The 20,814-nt window shown below is 37.1% G+C and overlaps 1 protein-coding gene across 1 annotated transcript in view; it reads left to right on the top strand.

The window, feature by feature from the left end:
- BNC2 (basonuclin zinc finger protein 2) overlaps window positions 1-20,408 on the top strand; it is a 492,884-nt gene extending 472,476 nt beyond the window's left edge. Inside the window, exons 5-6 of the mRNA XM_056117248.1 lie at window positions 1,628-3,597; window positions 19,597-20,408. Of these exons, the coding sequence (XP_055973223.1) occupies window positions 1,628-3,597; window positions 19,597-20,257 (2,631 nt within the window). The 3' untranslated portion in view covers window positions 20,258-20,408. The remainder of the gene's footprint in view (window positions 1-1,627; window positions 3,598-19,596) is intronic.
- Window positions 20,409-20,814: the final 406 nt, after the last annotated feature.

The raw sequence follows: 20,814 nt of genomic DNA, 5'->3' as shown, positions 1-20,814 counted from the left end.
CATAACACAGTTCCCTTATCTTGCTTTGCATAATGCAGCATCTTTCATAGGGTGTAATTATTGAATCCAATAAATTAAGAATGATACTGTACTGCTTATGAGTCCAGAGATTATATTCAATTTTTTCCAGTTTTCCACACAAATGTGCTTATTTCCCCTCAGATCTCATATGTTTGTTCTTTGTCCATCCAATCTGTAATTATTCTTTGCTATGTTATTGGAAAAATTCTTCTTAACTTTTAAGTTTTGGTGAATACCAGTGAGAATTTTATAGAAATCTCTTTTATATTTATTTTTAAGTAAGTTCTCTCATGATTATCTTGAAGTTACAGATCTTTGCAAAGCGTCCCAGAAAGGTGTGATGTACCGTGTCAGTATATCTATTAGGAGGTACACAAAAATGTTTATCAGTAGTCATGTAAACTTTGTTTTGATGTAAATCTTGTTTTGTTTTTAAGGATTTTAAGCTTTCTTAAAGTCATGATCAGGCTTGGAACAAGAGAGATGCAGAGTGCCCTGACTTGACAGGAAGAACTGTGTCCCAGAATATGATAGAGTCATTATTTCAGTGTTTGAATAGATTTTCCTCAATCCATGCTGAAATAGATTGCCTGACATTACATTGCAGGATTTTTAAGTCCTACCTCGAGGCAAATCTCATAGTTACTAGCAAAAAATGAAAGTGTGAAATGCTTTTTAATGTATATTTAACAACACATAGTCTGCTGATTACTGATGTGTATTCTCTGTGGACTCCCTTTGCCATCAGAGGAGGATGTTAAGAGACAACATTTTTACACATTTATTCTCTCTAAATCCATCACATGTTTACTTTCTAAATATCTATACCTGTCATTTATAACAAGATAATAAAAATTCAAATACTTTAAGTCTAATTCAAACTTTGAGTCATAGGATTGCAGTTTTCAGGAAAAGTACAATTACTGTTTTTTCCCTCTACTTTTCCTTATGAAATGATAGTATCTGTCTGCTATTAAATGATACTATAATATGGCCATTTATGGAAAAATAAAAAATACAGCACAATTATGGGAGGGGTATGAAGAGTAATGCTCCTTTATCCTTTTGATAGAGAAATTCACATAATAGCTCCCATTTAAAGGAATTTTTATCACTGAATCCAATGTCATGTCTGCTCACGTTGAAATAAATTTCACAAAATGTACTTAATTCTTCCCTATGGTGTCACTATTTAATACCGATTAAGGTATCATTTTTTTGCATTAGGCTGGGTTGCACAGCAAGAGTTCACGTTTAATACTAATATATGCTAAATAGTTGCATAGTATATAGACCATTGTTGTTAAAATAGCAGTAGTAAAGATATTTTAGATCACAGAGCCCCAGTGGTCTACATTTTGTTTGCTTTGACATTATTAAACTCAATCTGTTTTTCTAACTGTGACTCTAATTACTACATTTGCATGGCAGAGTTTGCTTTGTGGGTTGGTCGACTTTTTTATTAACAGTGCTTGCATGTTATTTTCTGATCTCACTCTCTTGATGTTTCATGAGCAGACAGAGCACCTTCAGTTGCATTGAATAATTATGCACAATCAATAAGTTCTTGTGTTTGTCTTTGTTGTTTCTTTGATGTGGCCTCTAGGATGCTGCCGGCAAGGTGCTGGACCGCTGGGCCATCATGTCTCGAGAAGAGGAAATCATCACCCTTCAACAGTTTCTACGGTTTGGAGAAACCAAATCCATCGTGGAGCTGATGGCAATTCAGGAGAAAGAAGGGCAGGCTGTAGCTGTACCATCTTCAAAGACAGACTCAGACATAAGGACTTTCATAGAGAGCAATAATCGCACCAGGAGTCCCAGCCTTCTTGCTCACCTAGAGAACAGCAACCCTTCCAGCATCCATCACTTCGAAAACATCCCGAACAGCCTTGCATTTCTGCTTCCATTCCAGTACATAAACCCAGTCTCAGCCCCACTGCTAGGATTGCCTCCCAACGGGCTGCTCTTAGAACAACCAGGACTGAGGCTGCGGGAACCTAGCCTTTCCACCCAGAATGAATATAATGAGAGCAGCGAATCTGAAGTATCTCCCACACCTTATAAGAATGATCAGACACCAAATAGAAATGCCCTGACCAGCATTACTAATGTGGAGCCCAAAACCGAGCCAACCTGTGTGTCCCCCATTCAGAATTCTGCCCCAGTTAGTGATCTGACCAAAACTGAACACCCAAAAAGTTCATTCCGAATTCATCGGATGAGAAGGATGGGGTCAGCCTCTAGGAAAGGAAGAGTGTTCTGTAATGCATGTGGGAAGACATTCTATGACAAAGGTACTCTCAAAATTCATTATAATGCTGTTCACCTGAAGATAAAACATCGTTGCACCATTGAAGGTTGCAACATGGTATTTAGTTCCCTCCGAAGCCGTAACCGCCACAGTGCAAACCCCAACCCTCGTCTTCATATGCCTATGCTAAGGAACAACAGAGACAAAGATTTGATTCGGGCCACATCAGGAGCTGCCACCCCAGTCATAGCAAGTACAAAATCAAATCTCACACTCACGAGCCCCGGAAGGCCCCCAATGGGTTTTACCACTCCTCCACTAGACCCCGTCTTACAGAATCCTCTCCCTAGTCAGCTGGTATTCTCTGGGCTAAAGACTGTCCAACCAGTTCCTCCATTTTATAGAAGTTTACTCACTCCGGGGGAAATGGTGAGTCCTCCAACCTCGCTCCCAACCAGTCCCATCATTCCAACCAGTGGTGCCATAGAACAGCATCCCCCACCACCCTCTGAGCCAGCAGCACCTGTAGTGATGATGGCTACTCATGAGCCCAGTGCCGACCTGGCACCTAAGAAGAAACCCCGCAAGTCCAGCATGCCTGTGAAGATAGAGAAGGAAATTATTGACACTGCTGATGAGTTCGATGATGAAGATGATGATCCCAATGATGGTGGAGCTGTGGTCAACGACATGAGCCATGACAATCATTGCCACTCCCAAGAGGAGATGAGTCCAGGCATGTCTGTGAAAGACTTTTCTAAGCATAGTAGAACTCGGTGCATTTCAAGGACTGAAATAAGAAGGGCTGATAGCATGACTTCTGAGGACCAAGAGCCTGAGAGGGATTATGAGAATGAGTCTGAGTCTTCAGAGCCCAAACTAGGTGAGGAGTCCATGGAAGGGGATGAGCATCTCCATAGTGAAGTGAGTGAGAAAGTCCTTATGGGCAGTGAGAGGCCTGATGAGAACCACAGTGATCCCTCTCACCAGGATGTCATCAAAGTAAAGGAAGAATTCACAGATCCAACCTATGACATGTTTTACATGAGCCAGTACGGACTGTACAATGGTGGGGGTGCTGGCATGGCAGCCCTGCATGAAAGTTTCACGTCGTCTCTGAATTATGGCAGCCCTCAAAAGTTCTCCCCAGAAGGTGACCTGTGTTCTAGCCCAGACCCCAAAATCTGTTATGTGTGCAAGAAGAGTTTCAAAAGTTCCTACAGTGTGAAGCTTCACTACAGGAACGTTCACTTAAAAGAGATGCATGTGTGCACGGTGGCTGGCTGCAATGCTGCCTTTCCCTCTCGTCGAAGCAGAGACAGGTCAGTAAATGTCCATTGGCTGCTCCTGCTGGGGGGTTTTGAGGGTGTCAGTTTCAGTCATGTTTGACTTAACATTAAAAAAATCTAATGTCAATGTTTTAGATGCACTCTAAAGATTGTGCACAGTGACCACATGGTAACCAAGCTGCCATGCTTGTGAAGGATTGTTGCAGTTGATGCTTGTTATGATTAAGCATGCAGAACCATATGCCATCTTACTCAGTAATGCACGCCATTTTTTCTCTGTGCTCCATGTATGTGTATGTGTATGTATGTTTTCCATGCATCTAGGTGTGAATAAGTTAACTGTACACAGTTCCCTGCTTTCCCATGAACCTTCACTTAGAAGCCGCAGCTTCTGTGATTTATATTTCTGCTTTGCCTTGTGGCTTTTAATTAAATCAATATATTATCTTCATACACACATATTTATCCAATATAGAAACAGAAATTTACGGATGGAAAGAACCATAGGTCCAGGACATCGAGACAGCCTGCATCTCCGTAGGTATAACCAGAAATGTTATTCTTACATGAGTATTTAGTGTGTCCTTAACTTCTTTAAAAGTCATGGAACTGTCAGAAGAAAATGGGGGATAAGTAACTGTTTATGTGGGGAAGTGACATGGTGGTGTGCTTCTTTTTTTTGACTTCACAATGTGTTTGAGCACATCTCTAAAATATAATCTATTGGGAATTGTGCAGAGGGCAAAAGGCGTGTGTATAGTTTTAATAACAAAATACAATGTCCAGCATTCAGCTGACATCACACCTTAGCTATGTAGCTGCTGCTCTGAAATAGTTGGACTTAAACAGGAGCAGCTGGTCTTATATCTACAGTGTTCTTTTCTATCTTAAAGAAAGTGTAATGTAAATGGAATGTGTCAAGGTGGTCAGTGGTGGGGTAGCACAGTCATCCTATCCTTGTGAAGATAAGGTGTGAACAAATCATTTGCATTATTCACAAGCCTTTTTAAGAGACAAACTTCATATTGTTCTATCAGATGTGTTTATTTGGTTTTACATTGTCTTTTTATAACATTGTTGTTAGTGGTGTCAGGGATATGAGATGTGGTAGAATGCCTGCCCTGCAAGAATGTGAAGCCCTGGAAAAACTGAAAAAAAAGTGTGCATGTATGTGAGAAAATTGTACTATATAGGAAAGCTCAGTTTAGATAAAACAAAATAGATAGAACTAAGAAATTTCCAAATAACCACTGCCTAAATTATAGGGCTTGCAAATTGAGTGATAACTATTTATAACCAGTCTAGTTCTGGTATTTAGCATCAAAATACCAAAGTCACATGCAATTAAAAGTACCATTCAAAATCAGTGACTTATCTCTGGAATATAATTTGCCATATTTAAAAGAGTATTTTAAAATGTTAAATTTTTTATACTAAATAGACAAAAGTCCCAACCATAGGTAAAGGTAAGGTAAAGGCCCTCCCGTTGATCATCGATTTGCTCGAGCGGGCCCAGTAATGTCTCCATTGGAGACTTTGTTGTTACTGTGTCTGGCATATCGAATAAATCACGGGGAGCTTGAAAAAGTAAAATCTTTGACAAATACAGTTGTCTTATTTATTATTCAAAGCATACTTTGAAGAGAAATGTATCCTCTTAAAGATTTCTCTTCCCCCATGTCCATGACTTCTCTTCCATTTATATAGTTCTGTAAAATAGTTTTAATCCCAAAGTTTATTTGATTCTGAATTATCGTGATGATAATGCCAGATTATGGCACATAGTATAATTATACTTTAAATGATAAAATATTACACTATACCCATCTTATCCATGCTTGTGATACTCATTCTGTTACAATTAAAATAGTACACTTGTGATAATGAGGTTAATGCATTGAAATTTTTAACAAAAATAAAGGATTCATGAAAACCTGCATAAAATATTTATGGAAATGGAATGTTTGAAGGCAAGCCAGAATTTAAGACTATTTGCCTGAATTCCTATTGCAGTTTTAGATGCTTGGTTGAGAATATTGCAAGTTGTAATACTGAAATAAATGGCTCTGAGACCAAAAGGCTCCAGCACCCAAAATTTTGTGCTTTCATTTATGTCAAGCCACTAGGAAACACAAGAACTTGTGTTTTTATGTCCCAATGCATAAGGAGTTACTGTTGAAAAGCTGTTGATGAAAAACATGTATTGATAGAGGAAGAATATTCCAGTCTCCATTTTTATTCACAGGATTAGGAGCTTGGCAGGTGACCAACCATATAGAAGTTTAGACCAATGTCTAGGAAAAATAAAATATTCTAAGTGGGAAGAATAGTACACATATTCACTCATGTGTGTTCATATTCACCGGAGATCGAAAACCTCAGAAGACAGGTGGTGCATTTCATTTGGATAAAATATCACATCACACCTAATCCTTTTAATTTGGCAATTTTGTCACGTGATGTATTAAGAAAAGCAAGTTGGAAAAACTACTGTGTAGAGAAATGTTTAGATTCTAACTTGAAATTCCAGTTTTTCAAGAATACTCTAATTTTTAATTCCAGTTAAAACTTAACACAGATGATGATTATTTTAATTTTGACAATTTTCCCCTTAAGTATTCCTGTTGACTCTGTAGCTTGAATGTGATAAAGGTTTAGCTACCACCAAATCAACAGAATCAGTAATGCTTTGGGGTACTAGCCTCTCCTTTATGATTCAGCAGAATGCATATAAACATAATTGTACTCCTGTTTCAACCTTTTGTTATTATTTCATCAATTAATGCTTCTCAGTAATTCAGTCTCCTTATTCACAAAGCCCTTGAATCACATTGCTGATCAGACTTACCTTCCCTTTTCTCTTTATTTTCACTGTAATAGTCACGAAAAATTAGGTGTCCCTGCATCTTTTCTCCAATTCATTGTAAAGCAGACTAGTTTTCATACCTTTCTCTGAACCAATAGACCTTTCCAAATAAAAACCCTCCTTTACCATTCTTTAATCTGTGCCCATGGAGCCATTTCGTTCTTCTCCTCAGATTCTCAGTTCATTCATTCTTGCCTCCACATTGTCTTCCTTGTGTAAATAAAACATCAGGGAGGGTTTGAGTGGGGAACTGAAGTATAGAAGGCTGCAGAATTTCTAGGATACCTGTAATAAAACTTACAAAATTACTCTTTTCCTTCTGTTTTCAAAGATAGCCGTCTTGTCTTGGCTTAAAACATCACATTGGAGTGACCCATAGGTCTTCTTGCTTCTTTCTAGATAGTTACTACACTAGGGATATTTTTTTGGTCTTCAAATAGGCATGATAGTAAGATAGAAATAGATAGTGTTTTTGTTCTGGCAGTTAGTGAATAAAGATTTCCAGTTCTTTGGTCTTAACAGATTTTAAGATCAGGTTGAAAACTTTTCAGAAAGCAAGAACGTTCTTTGTGTAAAATCACAGCAAAGAAAAGGGGAATAGTGACACTTGGCAAGGTTTATACAAGCTAACCACAATGTCAGAGGCAGCCTTTTTACTTTAGTTGTGAATGAGTGAACATAATAAATTTGAAAATGAGGAGAACTATTTTATACAAATATAACAAAGAGCAAATTAAGATTACATAAAGTCTAACTTATCTGGAAAACAAAGTGAATAGTTATTGTTCTAAATTATAGAGTTTTAGATTTATTTCTAAATAATCATGAGATGATGGGTGATTTATAGGGTGAAAAGTGTATATTGACAGTATTATATAAACCTGGAGAACTCTAAACATCATCCCTTTTAATCCATCCCATTTTATATAGTGATTTTTCTGTTACTAAGATATTGTTGTGTCAGGGAAAAGGAATCTAGCCCTTTGTTTTGAAGATTGCATTGGTTGTATTTCTAACTAGCTTAGAGTGATGGCCATCATAAAGTAAAAATTCTTTATGAAGACAACATCACAGTCAGTATTATTGGCTGGATACTTTCTCATCCTCTGCCTTGAATTTTGATCTCTAGAAGTATAGAATGGCTGTGGCCCACCTGTGTATATAAGAGAATTCTATTTGTAAACTATATTCTTTTTTGGGGGGGTAGTGTAACATCCAGTGGTGCTCAGGACTCACTCGCAGCTCTGCACTCAGGGGTCACACCTGGCAGGGCTTGGGAGATTCTGTGAGATGGCAGGTAGTGAACCAAGGTTGGATGCATGCAAGGCAGGTACCCCACCTACTATATTCCCACTTCAGCTCCATTCTTTGGTTTTTATTCAGATAAAAATTACCTTTCCTCATGCCTAAAATTACATATTATTTGTTACTGTGTTATATATGTTCTAGTAGTTGACAGTTTTTAAATTCTTTAGACTAAAATGGGGAATTTTCCACATAGATATTAGATGATTTGCACAAAAAGAAATGTTATGTGTTGTTGGTTTTTGTGGGGGGTTAATTTTTAAGCCACACAGACAGTGCTCAGGGACTACCCCTAGTCAGGAGACAATGTGGTGTGGAGATGTGGGACTCCCTCATGCAAGGCATACACGCCAATACTTCCGAGTTTTTTTTCTGTAGACCCATGCCTCTCTTTCATTTTTTTGATCTTATATGAATTATATACTTTTTTAAATCTGAGAATAGTGACCACTAACTGCTAACTTTTATCTTAAATTTCATCAGAAGGTAAGAATATACATTTGAACTGTAAGGTGTAGGAAAGGTGATTCAACCCCATGAATAAATATTAAAACAAAGTATTTATTTAGGATGATTTATAAGTACATATGAGGCAACCATTGAATCTAGTGTCAACCTTCTCTTTGATTGCTAGCTAAATCAGTCCAGATTCAAGCATGTAAACTTCTTGTTTTGTATGGAGTAAGACATCTGTATTTGGTTTATTAAAACCTGCTGATGTCTCCAGAACTAAATTTGTTCCTCTATAGGCCTCTGGGTAGCTGTAGCTAAAAAAGCAGAGCTGTATAGTTTTTGCTTATCTGATTACCTGACTTCCAGCCCTGTACAGGTGTGCAGGAATAAATTAACACGAACTACCTCTGATGAGCCACTGCATACATTAACAACAGAGGTGAAGATGTGAAAACATGCTACCTGCCTCCTGTTATCACCTTCTCAGCATAACAACATTCATTTTTTCCATTATTCTCAATGTTTGGAAACTTATAGAGAACTTTTCAAAAGAGACATTTCCAATAAATATACTTAATTTCACAAGACTATACCATCACAAAATGATTCACTTAGCACCAATTCAAGATAACTATTAGTGCCCCAGTGTAATTAACTATCAAATAGCATTGTGTAAATCCACTATGCATATAAAAAGAGAACACTTTCAGTCACCAGCCATTTTATTTTTTTGTATTTTTTTCTAGTCAAACTGCAACTTCCCTTATCCAAAATCCTTTAATAAAATGCAGGTTCCCTGACTTTTAAACACTAAGAGATCCCCCCATCACCCCCCCACCCCACCCCATTACTCTGGTTTCACAATGCAGCTAACAGATCAATAGGTCTTTTGTACTTATCTCCATTACTTTCCATCAAAGGCAAACAAACAAAATAAATCCCCCCTCTGAGTAATTGCTAGCTGTGCCCTCCTCCAGCAAAACTTTGGTAGTAAGATAAACTTCAGTGTCATTCCTGTCTCTGGGGTTCTTTTTATGTACTGGGAGAAGAGCAATGAGCAAAACGGTCTCCTTGTATCATGGGGAGAGACTCTGTCAAGCCTAAAGTGTGCCTTGGATCTTCCTAATGACCTCCTGCTGGCCCGGCTGGATGTAAGACAAGCTCATTTAAGCCTCTGCTGACCTTTCACTCTCACTACAAACTTCCATCCTCCCCAAAACTGCTTACCAAATCACAGCAACTCCATGGTGGACGGACAAGTGACTTCCTTCTCATGACGCAAAAAGATTTTTTACAAATTTCTGTTGGTGGGAATTACGTACTGAACCTCCTGCACTTACATATTATCTGTTGCATAAACATAATGCTTTTATGATTCCTTTACTCTTACCATCTTTAAAAAGAACACGCTACTGCTTGAAAATTCAAGTGAAAATAATACAGCAGCATGCATGCTCTGTGAACACAGGCAGTCCTTTCATTTGATGGCATGACTTTGAAAGGGGCATCTTTCTAATTTCTACCTCCCTCTGGTTTACTGCCATTTTATTATTCGTGTGAACCTTTCTTATATATAATTATTTATTTAAAATACACATTTTTGTAAAGTCTTTTCTTTTTTAAAGCCATAGTCTAAGACTTCCCACCAAGAAGTGGGTTGTAAGCATGGGTGCATATATTAACACTTGTATCAATCCTGCCAAAATTTGTTATCTCTTAGGTGAAAGGCTTCTACCAGCCTCTCACTGTAAGTGATCATTTGTTGTTATGCTAAGAGGAACGAAGACATTTTATTCTCTGTGGGAATTTCAGAGTGAGGATTGGACTGACACATTTTTTTTAAAAACTAAGAAATAATTTAATGTTTTTGCCCTAAGACTCTCACAAACTTCAAATAAACGCATGTGGCAGAATATGGAAGGAGTATGCACTTGCCAAAAATTACAGTGTTATAAAAAATGAATTTAGTAACTTAATTCTTGAGTGCCATGCTAATCTGTCTTCACACAGCAAAGAGAATCAGGCTGAGAAGAATACTTTTTAGGAACGGACAATTTTTCTTCAGTTATTTAACATAAAACTGTACTCTTTAAAATACCTAGATTTTATGCCCTAATATAAGCTGCTTGAATTAAAACAGGAGTTGTAAATTCTTGGTAAAAAGCTGTTATGCCTGAAATGTTAGTGATCTTAACTCTAGTACTTTATGGAGTTTATTACTTATTTTATTAACTAGGGTGAAAAATCTTACCCACTTCTAGTTGAATTCTTTTTTTTTTTTTTTGCTTGCTCTAATTATTTTTACCTTTGAGGCAGGGGGTGGGGTTGGGGAGGAAATGTGCCTCAATGTATGTACATAAGTGATGCCTCAATTTTGCTGTGGCAAATATCAATCTGAATTATGAGTGGCTGTTCCCAAATTATACTAATATTGTAATGTCAGTGCATCACAATATATATGTATGTGTTTATGTATAATATCAAAACTCACATCATTCTTAATTGCCAAAATAGACATCTTCATCTCAGAAAGTGATATATAGAGTTACTTTGTCACATTGATGGGAAATTACATGACTTTGTAAGTAAAAAGAGACTGATTGGAGCAATGAGAACAACAGCCCTTCAGAACGAAGCCTCTTGGGTCTGATGGCCAGCTAGCCGAGAGAAGCTGCACTAACTCTGCTGCCTTTTTAGTCTACTCTGTCACTGAGGGGGCACTGGTGGGTCAGTGCGCTCACTAGTAATTGTGTTTTACAGACTTCTAAAGCAATTGGCTCAGTCAGTCCCAATTCAATAAAAGTGGAGAGCAAGAGAGAGAGCACTTTTGTTCTATTTTTTACTTGAAATTATTTCATTCAGCAGTCTATCTTTTTTATTACCAGGACTTGACATTAGCACTCCAAGCTATATTAGCATCCATTTCAGCAGTTCAGTAATGGTATTAAAAAAACACTTAACTTCAACGGTGAATGGTTGTATGACAGTACCATAAAAAATCCACATTAAAAAAAAACTTATGTATTTGTTCCAGCAAATTATTTTTCACTTGTTTAACCACTTCAAAACTATATTCTTGTGAGGGGTATTCATGAGGTCCTTCTTGTTCTTAAAATCAGCCAATACTGGGCCTCTGTGTATTAGGGAATTGGGAAAAAGGAAAATCCAGTGAGAAGAGGGTAGGTAAAGATGCTATTTACCCTGTAGTTAGATTGCCCTCCATTCATCAGCAGAGATAGAATTGGCAACCTCAGAGCACCCAAGGTGAAATTCTTGGATTCTCATACAAGGCTGGGATTTGATTTTGAACCCAACACTCTCCAAACTTGGGAGCAAAGCCTAACTACTTTGGCACTGCAGTATGCTCATAAATGACTACATTAGGTTCTAAATTTTGATTAAACATTCAGTAATTAATCAATGGTAGACACAAAACAGTTGGCAAGGTCCAGAGCTGCAAAATGTTTAAGACATAAAACATTACGAAGTAATTAGAATATGCTCCTTCAAGAGAAGGATTGCCTTCAATAAAGAGGTAAATGATAGCATCCTGTTTATTGTGGACGTAGGCAGCCAGAGCAATATGATAAACTGCTGGAGATACACATATCAGTAATCATCCACATTATTAGTGCCATTAATCATAATTCCAAAAATATGACAGCCGCAGCCAACTTTTTGACCAATTTTGCTTCTGCCTGTTGGCCATTATAACTTCACTAATAGACTGCAGAGCTCCTGTGCGTGGCAGTTTGCATTGAGAATGGAAGGTTAATTATATTTGAGCTGCTGATTTCTTCTCTCCTTGGAAAAGGCTTAGCACTTTGACAATCCCATGAGCTCACTGTTGTTAAACCAGTAAAAGTACTTTATTGAAATTTTCTTTGTTGGTCAGGAATGAGGAGATATTTCAAATGAGATATAAGCGCCAAGCTGGGATAACCGCTAATGTTTCTTACTCCAAAGTGATCCTTGAGCAGCCAGCTGAACTTAGTGATTTCTTTACATCACTTTGCTCTCTCTTTTCTCTTCTGCATATGGGTAAGAATTCCAGCACTTTATGATGATGCACCAGTAAATCCCACAAGATTAGTGGTAGTCTCAATAGGGGATCCAAGAATAAGAAACTGGAGTTGGTAGTTAATTAAAATTAGGAAAATGTAAAAAATTAAACTTCATTGATGATTGTGTGAATAAAAGTAAAAAGAGTTTTACCAAAATCATCTGAATTTTTTAATTATTTAATATTTAGTAGCCTACTTTCATTACTGTTTGGCTACTTGACATTTTTTTTGTATTTGGGTTCATAGTTTGTATGAACAGTTAACTGACATGAATTAGATATTGCACACTGCTTTTGTTCATGTGTTTTAAATAGTTTATTTTCAATATAGATAAAAGGTAAAGGTAAGGTAAAGGTAAAGGCCCTCCCATTGATCGTCGATTTGCTCGAGCGGGCCCAGTAACGTCACCATTGGAGACTTTGTTGTTACTGTGTCTGGCATATCGAATACTCTCGGTAGCTTGCCGGGCTCTCCGAGAGGGGCGGAGGAATCGAACTCTGGTCGTCCATGTTGGCCGCTTGTAAGGCGAATGCCCTACCGCTGTGCTATATAGTCATCACTAAATAATATCTGCAAAATCCTTTCTCTCCTTGAGGAACTCATATAACCCTACTGTTAATAGGGTTAAAAGATCATAACCATTTTAAAATATAAAACACTTAAATGCTTAGTTTCCAAAACGATTGCTTTTGAAGAAGATCTTAGGCAGTAACTGATACTCAATACTGTACAGATTAGAAAGCTTCGAAGTGGCAGAAAAAAAATAATACCAAGAGAAAAGTACATTCCTATTACTTTGGAGATATGTCTTCTGAGCGCTATATAAAGTCAGACTAAAACAGCTGTTAAAAAGTTGGTTGTTAGTTCATCCAGATGAAATCCTAGACTCAAAATTATTCTTACTCAGCCTTATTTAAATTCTTAAAAGATGCTGGAGATCATGCTTTTGCTTTTGCTTGCCCAACAATAGTAATAACAGAACACCAGCTGAGCTGCCTGATAGGGGAAAAGTTTAAATGCTGTGAGAACATAATCCTATTCACAGTGTAACAGTCGTCTCACATTACAGTGCAACAGGTACCTATTGAATAATCAGCACTTTCGAGAAACCTCTATGTGTCAGATACAACGCGAAAGTAAAGTGTTTAGGGAACGGGGCTGTTGAATAGCAATTCTACACTTAACCTGAGCACCCAGCATACACATTTCCATCTACCAATCTGCTTTCCCAAATGCCATCACTACATTAACATTTTTTATGCATTCCATAGCAATGACAAATTGTTTTCTAACTGTAGTGCCAGATTTAGTATGCGAAAGACACATTTGCTTCTGCCAACAAACCAATAATTCTCACTAACATCTTCAGAGTTACAACATTTATAAAGTTGCAAAGTGGAGTAAACAAACCATCTGTTTGGCTCTTCCATATATGTCATGCTTTCTTATTAGCATATTACGATTCATTTAGTAAACAAATTTGGTGATTTCGTTCACGTCAAAGTTAGGTCGGAAGCTTGAAGATGATTAACATTCCTGGGACAGGCACATTAATACATTGCTTCCTCGGCAAAGTTAAATGGCTTCTCAGGAGAATCGCCCCTTGTTGACAAGATGAGACTGTCAATTTTGTTTGCCTGCCACATTAGGGGCCATAAGGGGATGGCAGGCTCTGAGAGAGAGAGGAGTCATGTAGGCAGCATAATTCACTGTGAATTGAGAAAAGAAGTCTAATTCTGATAAATGGTCGACCCCAATACATCCTACCTGTTATTACAACAGACGTGCCATATCTGTGCAGTAAATTAACTAAACCCCTAAAGAATTTGGGAGAGCTTATCTTCAAGTGAATAATTTGAATGTAGAGGGAACTGTCTGCGTGACCAGTATGGATGATTTGTTTTACACTGAATGGAATTGAAGTGACTGAATTTCATACTCTTAATTTGTAAGAATCTCTTGCATTAATTTTTCTTATTGGGATTTTTTGTTTGTTTGTTTGTGGGGTTTTTGAGCACTGATGACTGAAATTTTATAATAATTTTTTTTCTGAACTAAGGATGTGTTTCATTACTTCTGGAGAGAATCTTTAAGTAATAGCCCATTAAACAACTAGTTCTGAAGAAATCTGTACTACCAAAAATCTAAGGGAATTCACAGACTTACAAGCATCCAACCATTAGTAAATGGTAATAAAATATGTTGAAGAATAGGTACAATAGATAGTATCATAGCAATTTAGAGAAAATGAAGAACAAAGTTGTGTGTGTGTGTGTGTGTGTGTGTGTGTGTATTAAGGTAGCATATTCACGGGTCTATTAAGGGGTATTTTGAACTCAGTATCTACTCAGCATTCTGAATTGTCTCATAACATACAACTGTAGTTATTCCCACATACCCGCATCTATAATAAATTACATAATTCTACATACATGCATATGTATTCATAGCTTCTGCTATATAAACATCACTGTGTTCATTCTAGAAAATATGAGATAAAGAAATGGTATATGTGTCAAGTATGTTTGTGTGTGTGTTAGTGACAGAGATGTTCAGCAAAATAACAAGAGCCTCAATTCCATTTTACCTGAGGCATTGTAATTTATTATCTTGTATTTTGTTTCAATTACTAAGTTTAGAATGACTCAGCTGATTAAGAATTTGGTTTTTGGATGCCTTGTAAAAGCTATAGCTTGATTCACCATTCAGTTTGCTGCGACTTCTGATTTTCTAATTTGATCATGAGACATATTTCTTTAAACAAAAAAAAAGAGTTTTTCTTCCCTGTATCTCAAAACCAATATTATTGTATCAAAGATTTTATTTAGTATTTTTTATTTTCATTTTTCATTTTGTTTTTGTGGTGCCAGGGATTAGACCCAAGATGTCACACTTGCAAGACTAATACTGTTCTGCTGAACTGCATCCTGAGGCTCTTTTTAAGTTTTATGTGCTTAATGTTATGTAAAATGCAAATAGATATATAAAAAATGGGTAAAAGAGATGGCAGAAAACAAAAAGGCTTAGTTTCTTTTATCACAGAGCCATAGGGGGCACTTACATTTTCTTTGGACTCCAGTGAATTTTCTGCGTTCCTTGGTAAAGTTGCATGGTAATTATTTTTCATTTTTATTGAGATATGATATTAAAGTAAGATTTTCATTTAAAAAGAAAACAATAAAACTGGTATCCCACGTTAGTACAGTTAGATTGCTTGTACTCAGTATTGAAAAAATAAGTTCAGTTTTATGATTTCTTATATCTAAGGCTACACAATTTTCCTCAGTAGGTGATCTTAGATTCTAAGAGACTTTTGGTGAACTCTGTAGTGAGAAAGGAGTGGAATGGGAGGAAAACAGACTGAGAAAACATTTGTGACTTTAAGCATTATAGAACTATTGCGTGTTCTAATTCTCAGGCATTTTGATGCAGTCAGTGTATTAGAGTGTTAGAGATATCCTTTGCTATATCACTATTTTTCTCAAATATCCTCTTATCTGTTTCCAGTCTTGAGACCATTTTTTACCCTTCTACAGTATGTTTTAGGGAAAATTTGTTTAAGACGCAGGCATATGACTGATTAAGGCAAATAAACGCCCTTTTAACTATGTGCAAAGTATTCTTGATCTTCAGGAAACGCGCTTACGTGTGATTTTTTTTTTTTTTTGTTCTTCTGGAAGTGGCCATCTTGAAGCTAAAATTTGTATTGCTGCTAAATTCAATAAGACCAGTTCCTTTACACTCCACCTTAAGAACTCATCTCTCTTTCATTCCTTTTTCTTTTTCCTTTTTTGGCCCTAAGTGGAATTTGCCACCACTTAGCACTATTGCCTCCCAATCAAAGCAAATAGAAATAGCTTTCTAATACAGTTTATATTTTTGTTAAAGATTATTTTCCCTCTTTACTGAAGAGAGATACTCAGAACACTGTCTATTCTTTTAGTCCTCATCCCTAGAGAACTCAAAATTGATCATAGATTCCTTGTATTATCAATAATTGCATATTGCATCCTCTATAAGGGATTTTCCAGTGTACTCATTGGTCTTCCACTTTAGGAGTCTCTTCCCTCTACGTGCAATTGTCAGTGAGGATGAGTTCTTTTTGGATCTCTTCAATCTTCCTTTCTCTTTTTCTTCTCAGTTTTGCTGATCCAAATAAACTTGTAAATTGCTATTAATCCTAGGTCTATACATCTCCTCACAAGAGCACTATTTTATGACATTAATGGTTTGGATTGACTGATTCTAGGGTCCAACAATAGGTCTTTGTTAAAATCAAGTGCTGCATTTTCTCTATTCTGTGAGTCTCCCTAGAGAATTTTCATCTTCGTTTTTGTTGTTATTTCTTTTGCTTTTCCTCCTTCAGCTCCTAAAATATTTGTTTGAGTTTATTAGGAGATCCTTAAAACTAATATTTTGGGTGAACAGGCAGACTTTCACAGTCTGTTCTTATCCCCACTTCAAGTGTTTTGCATATGGAATTTAGAAGGATTATTAAACAAAAATGAAATAGATTAAGAAATGAACATAAAATAATCAATTCTCTTGAACTGTGGTTGCATAATGGAAATCGACTACCATGAATGAACCGGTGTACTGAAGTTATGAACAGCAGAGCTAATGCACTGCCATGAGTTCATCTTTATTATTGCATTACACCTGAATCAATTGATAAAGTAGCTTTTTTTTTTAGCGAGGGATGGCACTTAATTGAATAAAAGTCAGTGTAATTATATTAGCAGAGGCCAACAGTCCTGCTGACAGCGGAAAAGGGACACTGTTGAACAGAGTGCCAGAGCTGGTCTACACATTTCTGCACATCATTTGGTTGACAGATATTGAGGGCTGGTACATCTTCTAATTAGATTACAGATTTCTATTGCTGTAAGTGAGAAATGAAGAGAAACATCTCTTCCTGGTAACATATCAGTGGAGATGTGTAATTTCACAAGTCATCTTAGGAAAGATGTGTCCATCTGGGTGATCAGTGTGTCCTTTTGTCAATGTTAATTTATTCTTCCTTATTCAGTGTCTTGATGTGACTGCTGTGTGTCTGACTGCTGTTTTCTCAGCAGTGAATCTAGGAAGTGGTAACTGCAGATGTGTGAGAAGCAACACAGAGTTCTAGATCACAGTCATCGCAAAATGTGTGCTTGTGAAATTAAGAAGAGGGAGGGTGTTAAAAATAATAAACGGGTAGGATTTGTGAGCTGTTTATGGTTGGCAGATTGTTTTATCAATAGAGTAAAAGTACATAGTGTAACTCCTTCCACATTCTTGTAATAGCTCTGATTGTGTCATACCCACATGTCAGGGTTAAAACTTTGCAGTAGGTATTTCTTGCACTCTTGTTTAACAACCTGCACTTGGAATCATCTGCCATCTGACACCAAAGAAACAGGGAAACCCTGTGTCAGAGCAGGGACCACAGAAAGCAGGGGACAGCTTTTGTTTAGCAGTCACATAATCATACACTGCATGCATCTGTGTAGAACTCATTCGTGGATGATGATGATGTGAATTTGGTTTAACTTGATTTATGATTTTTGGATTATGCAGCTGATCTGAAAATCATCAAGACAGTTTATGGAATGATCGCTTATTACAGAAAATGATTTTGTGATCAGAACATTTTTAATCCCTATTTTATTGTTAAAGTTTAAAAAAAAAACCAGATGTCTAGAATGTGAATTTGTTTTCTCTCTCTCTTTCTCTCTTTCTCTCTCTCTCTCTCTCTGTCTCTTGTTCTTGCTTTCTTTTGTGATCGATTTAGCAAAAGATTAGAAAGCTGATCTTATTATCACAAGGTAAGCTCAGCCTTTAAGTGCAGTGTGGAGAGGGTCGCTACCCCTCCGCCCCCTGAAACTGAGTGCTATATATTGTCTTGTGCAGAAAGGTGGGGAAGACTTTCCCACCTTTCTTGTCTCTGAGGCACATACCTCTCAACCATCTCTAGGAAATTCTAGTCAAGCTGGTCACCAAATGAAATGACTCATTTCCATATTTTTTTAATTATACTAAAATGAGGGAATGTTTTGAGCCTTATTCTCAATTTGTATTGAGAAGCTACAAGATGTATAATTTCCATCATTATTGAGAAGCGCTTATATATATATATATATATATGCATATTTGTTTTTAGCTTTTTTTTTAAGAGTAAGTAGCCTTCAATTTAGATACTTTACAAACTTGTGATCCTATGCAGGTGGAGAGAGGTATATGCCCAAGGGCACTTTAAAAACGGGGATGTAAATACAAAGGCAATATCTTAAGATAGACAATAACATATTAGGTTTTATATATCACGCCATCCCTACGGATGCTGTGGGGACAATCTCAATTTTTTTTTCTTTTGACACACAAGCAAAGTACTCGTTGAATAGAATAAAAGTTTTGCTTGTCTAAGAAATATGGACTACAGTTGTTAAAATTTAGGGATTCAGGGATTGTATGTTATTCTTGTGCTTGATTTTTTTATTTTTTGTACTTAGTGTGGGTGGGCGGAGGGGTGTTAGTTGTTGTCATTTGGGGTTTTATTCTCTTGCTTACTTGTGATTTTTTAAGGGTGGGTGGATTTTTAAAAAGACTTGTTTTTTCAATTTCATTCTAAGGAATTTAAAATTGATTGACTTAATGAATTTTTAACTGTAAAGTTCAATAACTTTTGAATGTATTTTGCTGTTTGGTTTAGTTGAAATCTTAAAACATGTTGAGAAAGTGGACTTGGATTTAAAGACAGTCTAGAACTCTACTTCAAATTGTTGAACTAGCAAGCTAAATTTTTCCTACTTAAAACTTAAAGTATAGAAAGGAAAAGAAAGATTTCATTATTTATTGAAATTAAACCTAAATTACCTACCTCGTTTACTTTTATTTTTAAATGATATTGTTAATCTCTAAAGTGTTTGCTGTAGAAGAATAAAGCTTTTTTTTTGTTTAATTTTTAAGTAAATATCAGTTTGGCTAGCAGGTAGTTTCCATTCTTTGACCCTGTATACTTCCTAAAATCTCTGCTGAGATTCTCTGCAGCTGATGCTGCTACATTATAAAAACGACAGTCACTGAGGAAAAACGTGCGTAGGTTCGCGTTCATCCTACTGCTGAAGAATTTACTCTTAAATAATATAAATGAAAAGCTCCTCTTATTATGCTTCCCCTCCACTATTTAGTCCCAAATCCTGAGAATGTAGGGAAACATTTGCTTTTACAATGATATAATTAGCAATGAATGTGCTTATTTGATGATGCCTGGTGAAAGCCGAATCAATTTTAAAATGCTCTTCTTTTTCTCACCCTTCCCACTCCCTCTGCACCTCACACCCCCCGCCCCCCTTGTTTTCCTAGACACAGTGCCAACATAAATCTGCATCGTAAACTGTTGACCAAAGAACTCGATGACATGGGCCTGGACTCAGCGCAGCCCTCCCTGAGCAAGGACCTCCGGGATGAATTTTTGATGAAGATCTATGGTGCCCAGCACCCCTTAGGGCTCGATGTCAGGGAAGACGCTTCCTCTCCCGCGGGGACTGAAGACTCCCACCTGAATGGGTATGGGAGAGGCATGGCGGAGGACTACATGGTTCTTGACCTGAGCACCACCTCCAGCCTCCAGTCCAGTAGCAGCATCCATTCCTCCAGAGAATCCGACGCCGGCAGTGACGAGGGGATTCTTCTCGATGACATTGACGGGGCGAGTGACAGTGGGGAGTCGGCACACAAGGCCGAAGCCCCCGCCCTCCCAGGCAGCCTAGGGGCTGAAGTTTCAGGATCTCTGATGTTCAGCAGCTTGTCTGGGAGCAATGGTGGGATCATGTGCAACATTTGCCACAAAATGTACAGCAACAAGGGGACCTTGAGAGTGCATTACAAAACAGTGCATTTGCGAGAAATGCACAAGTGCAAAGTCCCCGGTTGCAATATGATGTTTTCCTCTGTGCGAAGCCGGAATCGGCACAGTCAGAACCCTAATCTCCACAAAAACATTCCCTTCACTTCAGTAGATTAGTTTCAGAATGGACACTACAGATGCCAGCTCTCACCAGATGGCCTACATATTTGAACTGCCATAGTCAGTGTGTACTTGTGTACTTGAGTGTGTGTGTATGTTTTGTGTGTGTGTATATACACATGTATGCCTCTTTGTCTGCATCTATATACACACACACACATTTCCTTTAGATGTAAAAAGATAAATCTAGGTGCTTTTGATTTATTTTTTCTTTTTCTTTTTAGTTTTGGGGAGAGGGTGGGATCTTTAATTTGTGGGTGAAAACAAAGTATCCTTTAAAAATGCATACACACACATAAAGCGTGCAACTAGCCCAAATTTTGACAGAATAATTCTTGGTCCTCTCCAAAGAGACAATTTGTTGTACCCATGACTGTTGCCTGCAAAAATAATAATATAATAAAAGGGAAAAAAAGAAAAAAAAGAAACAAAAAAGGAACTTCTTATAGTTGTCTTTTGTGAACTTTAAGGTTTTGAGAGAATCTTCAATTAAAGCATGGCAGATTCACCTGTAAATATTTAGCCTTGAGAGGCCACTGATGTAAAACAATTGT

Source organism: Sorex fumeus, unplaced genomic scaffold (genome assembly GCF_029834395.1).
Source record: "Sorex fumeus unplaced genomic scaffold, SorFum_2.1 ptg000034l, whole genome shotgun sequence".
NCBI classification, from domain to species: Eukaryota; Metazoa; Chordata; class Mammalia; order Eulipotyphla; family Soricidae; genus Sorex; species Sorex fumeus.
Note: the sequence above shows the minus strand (reverse complement) of the source record. Positions and strands in the feature narration are given on the sequence as shown.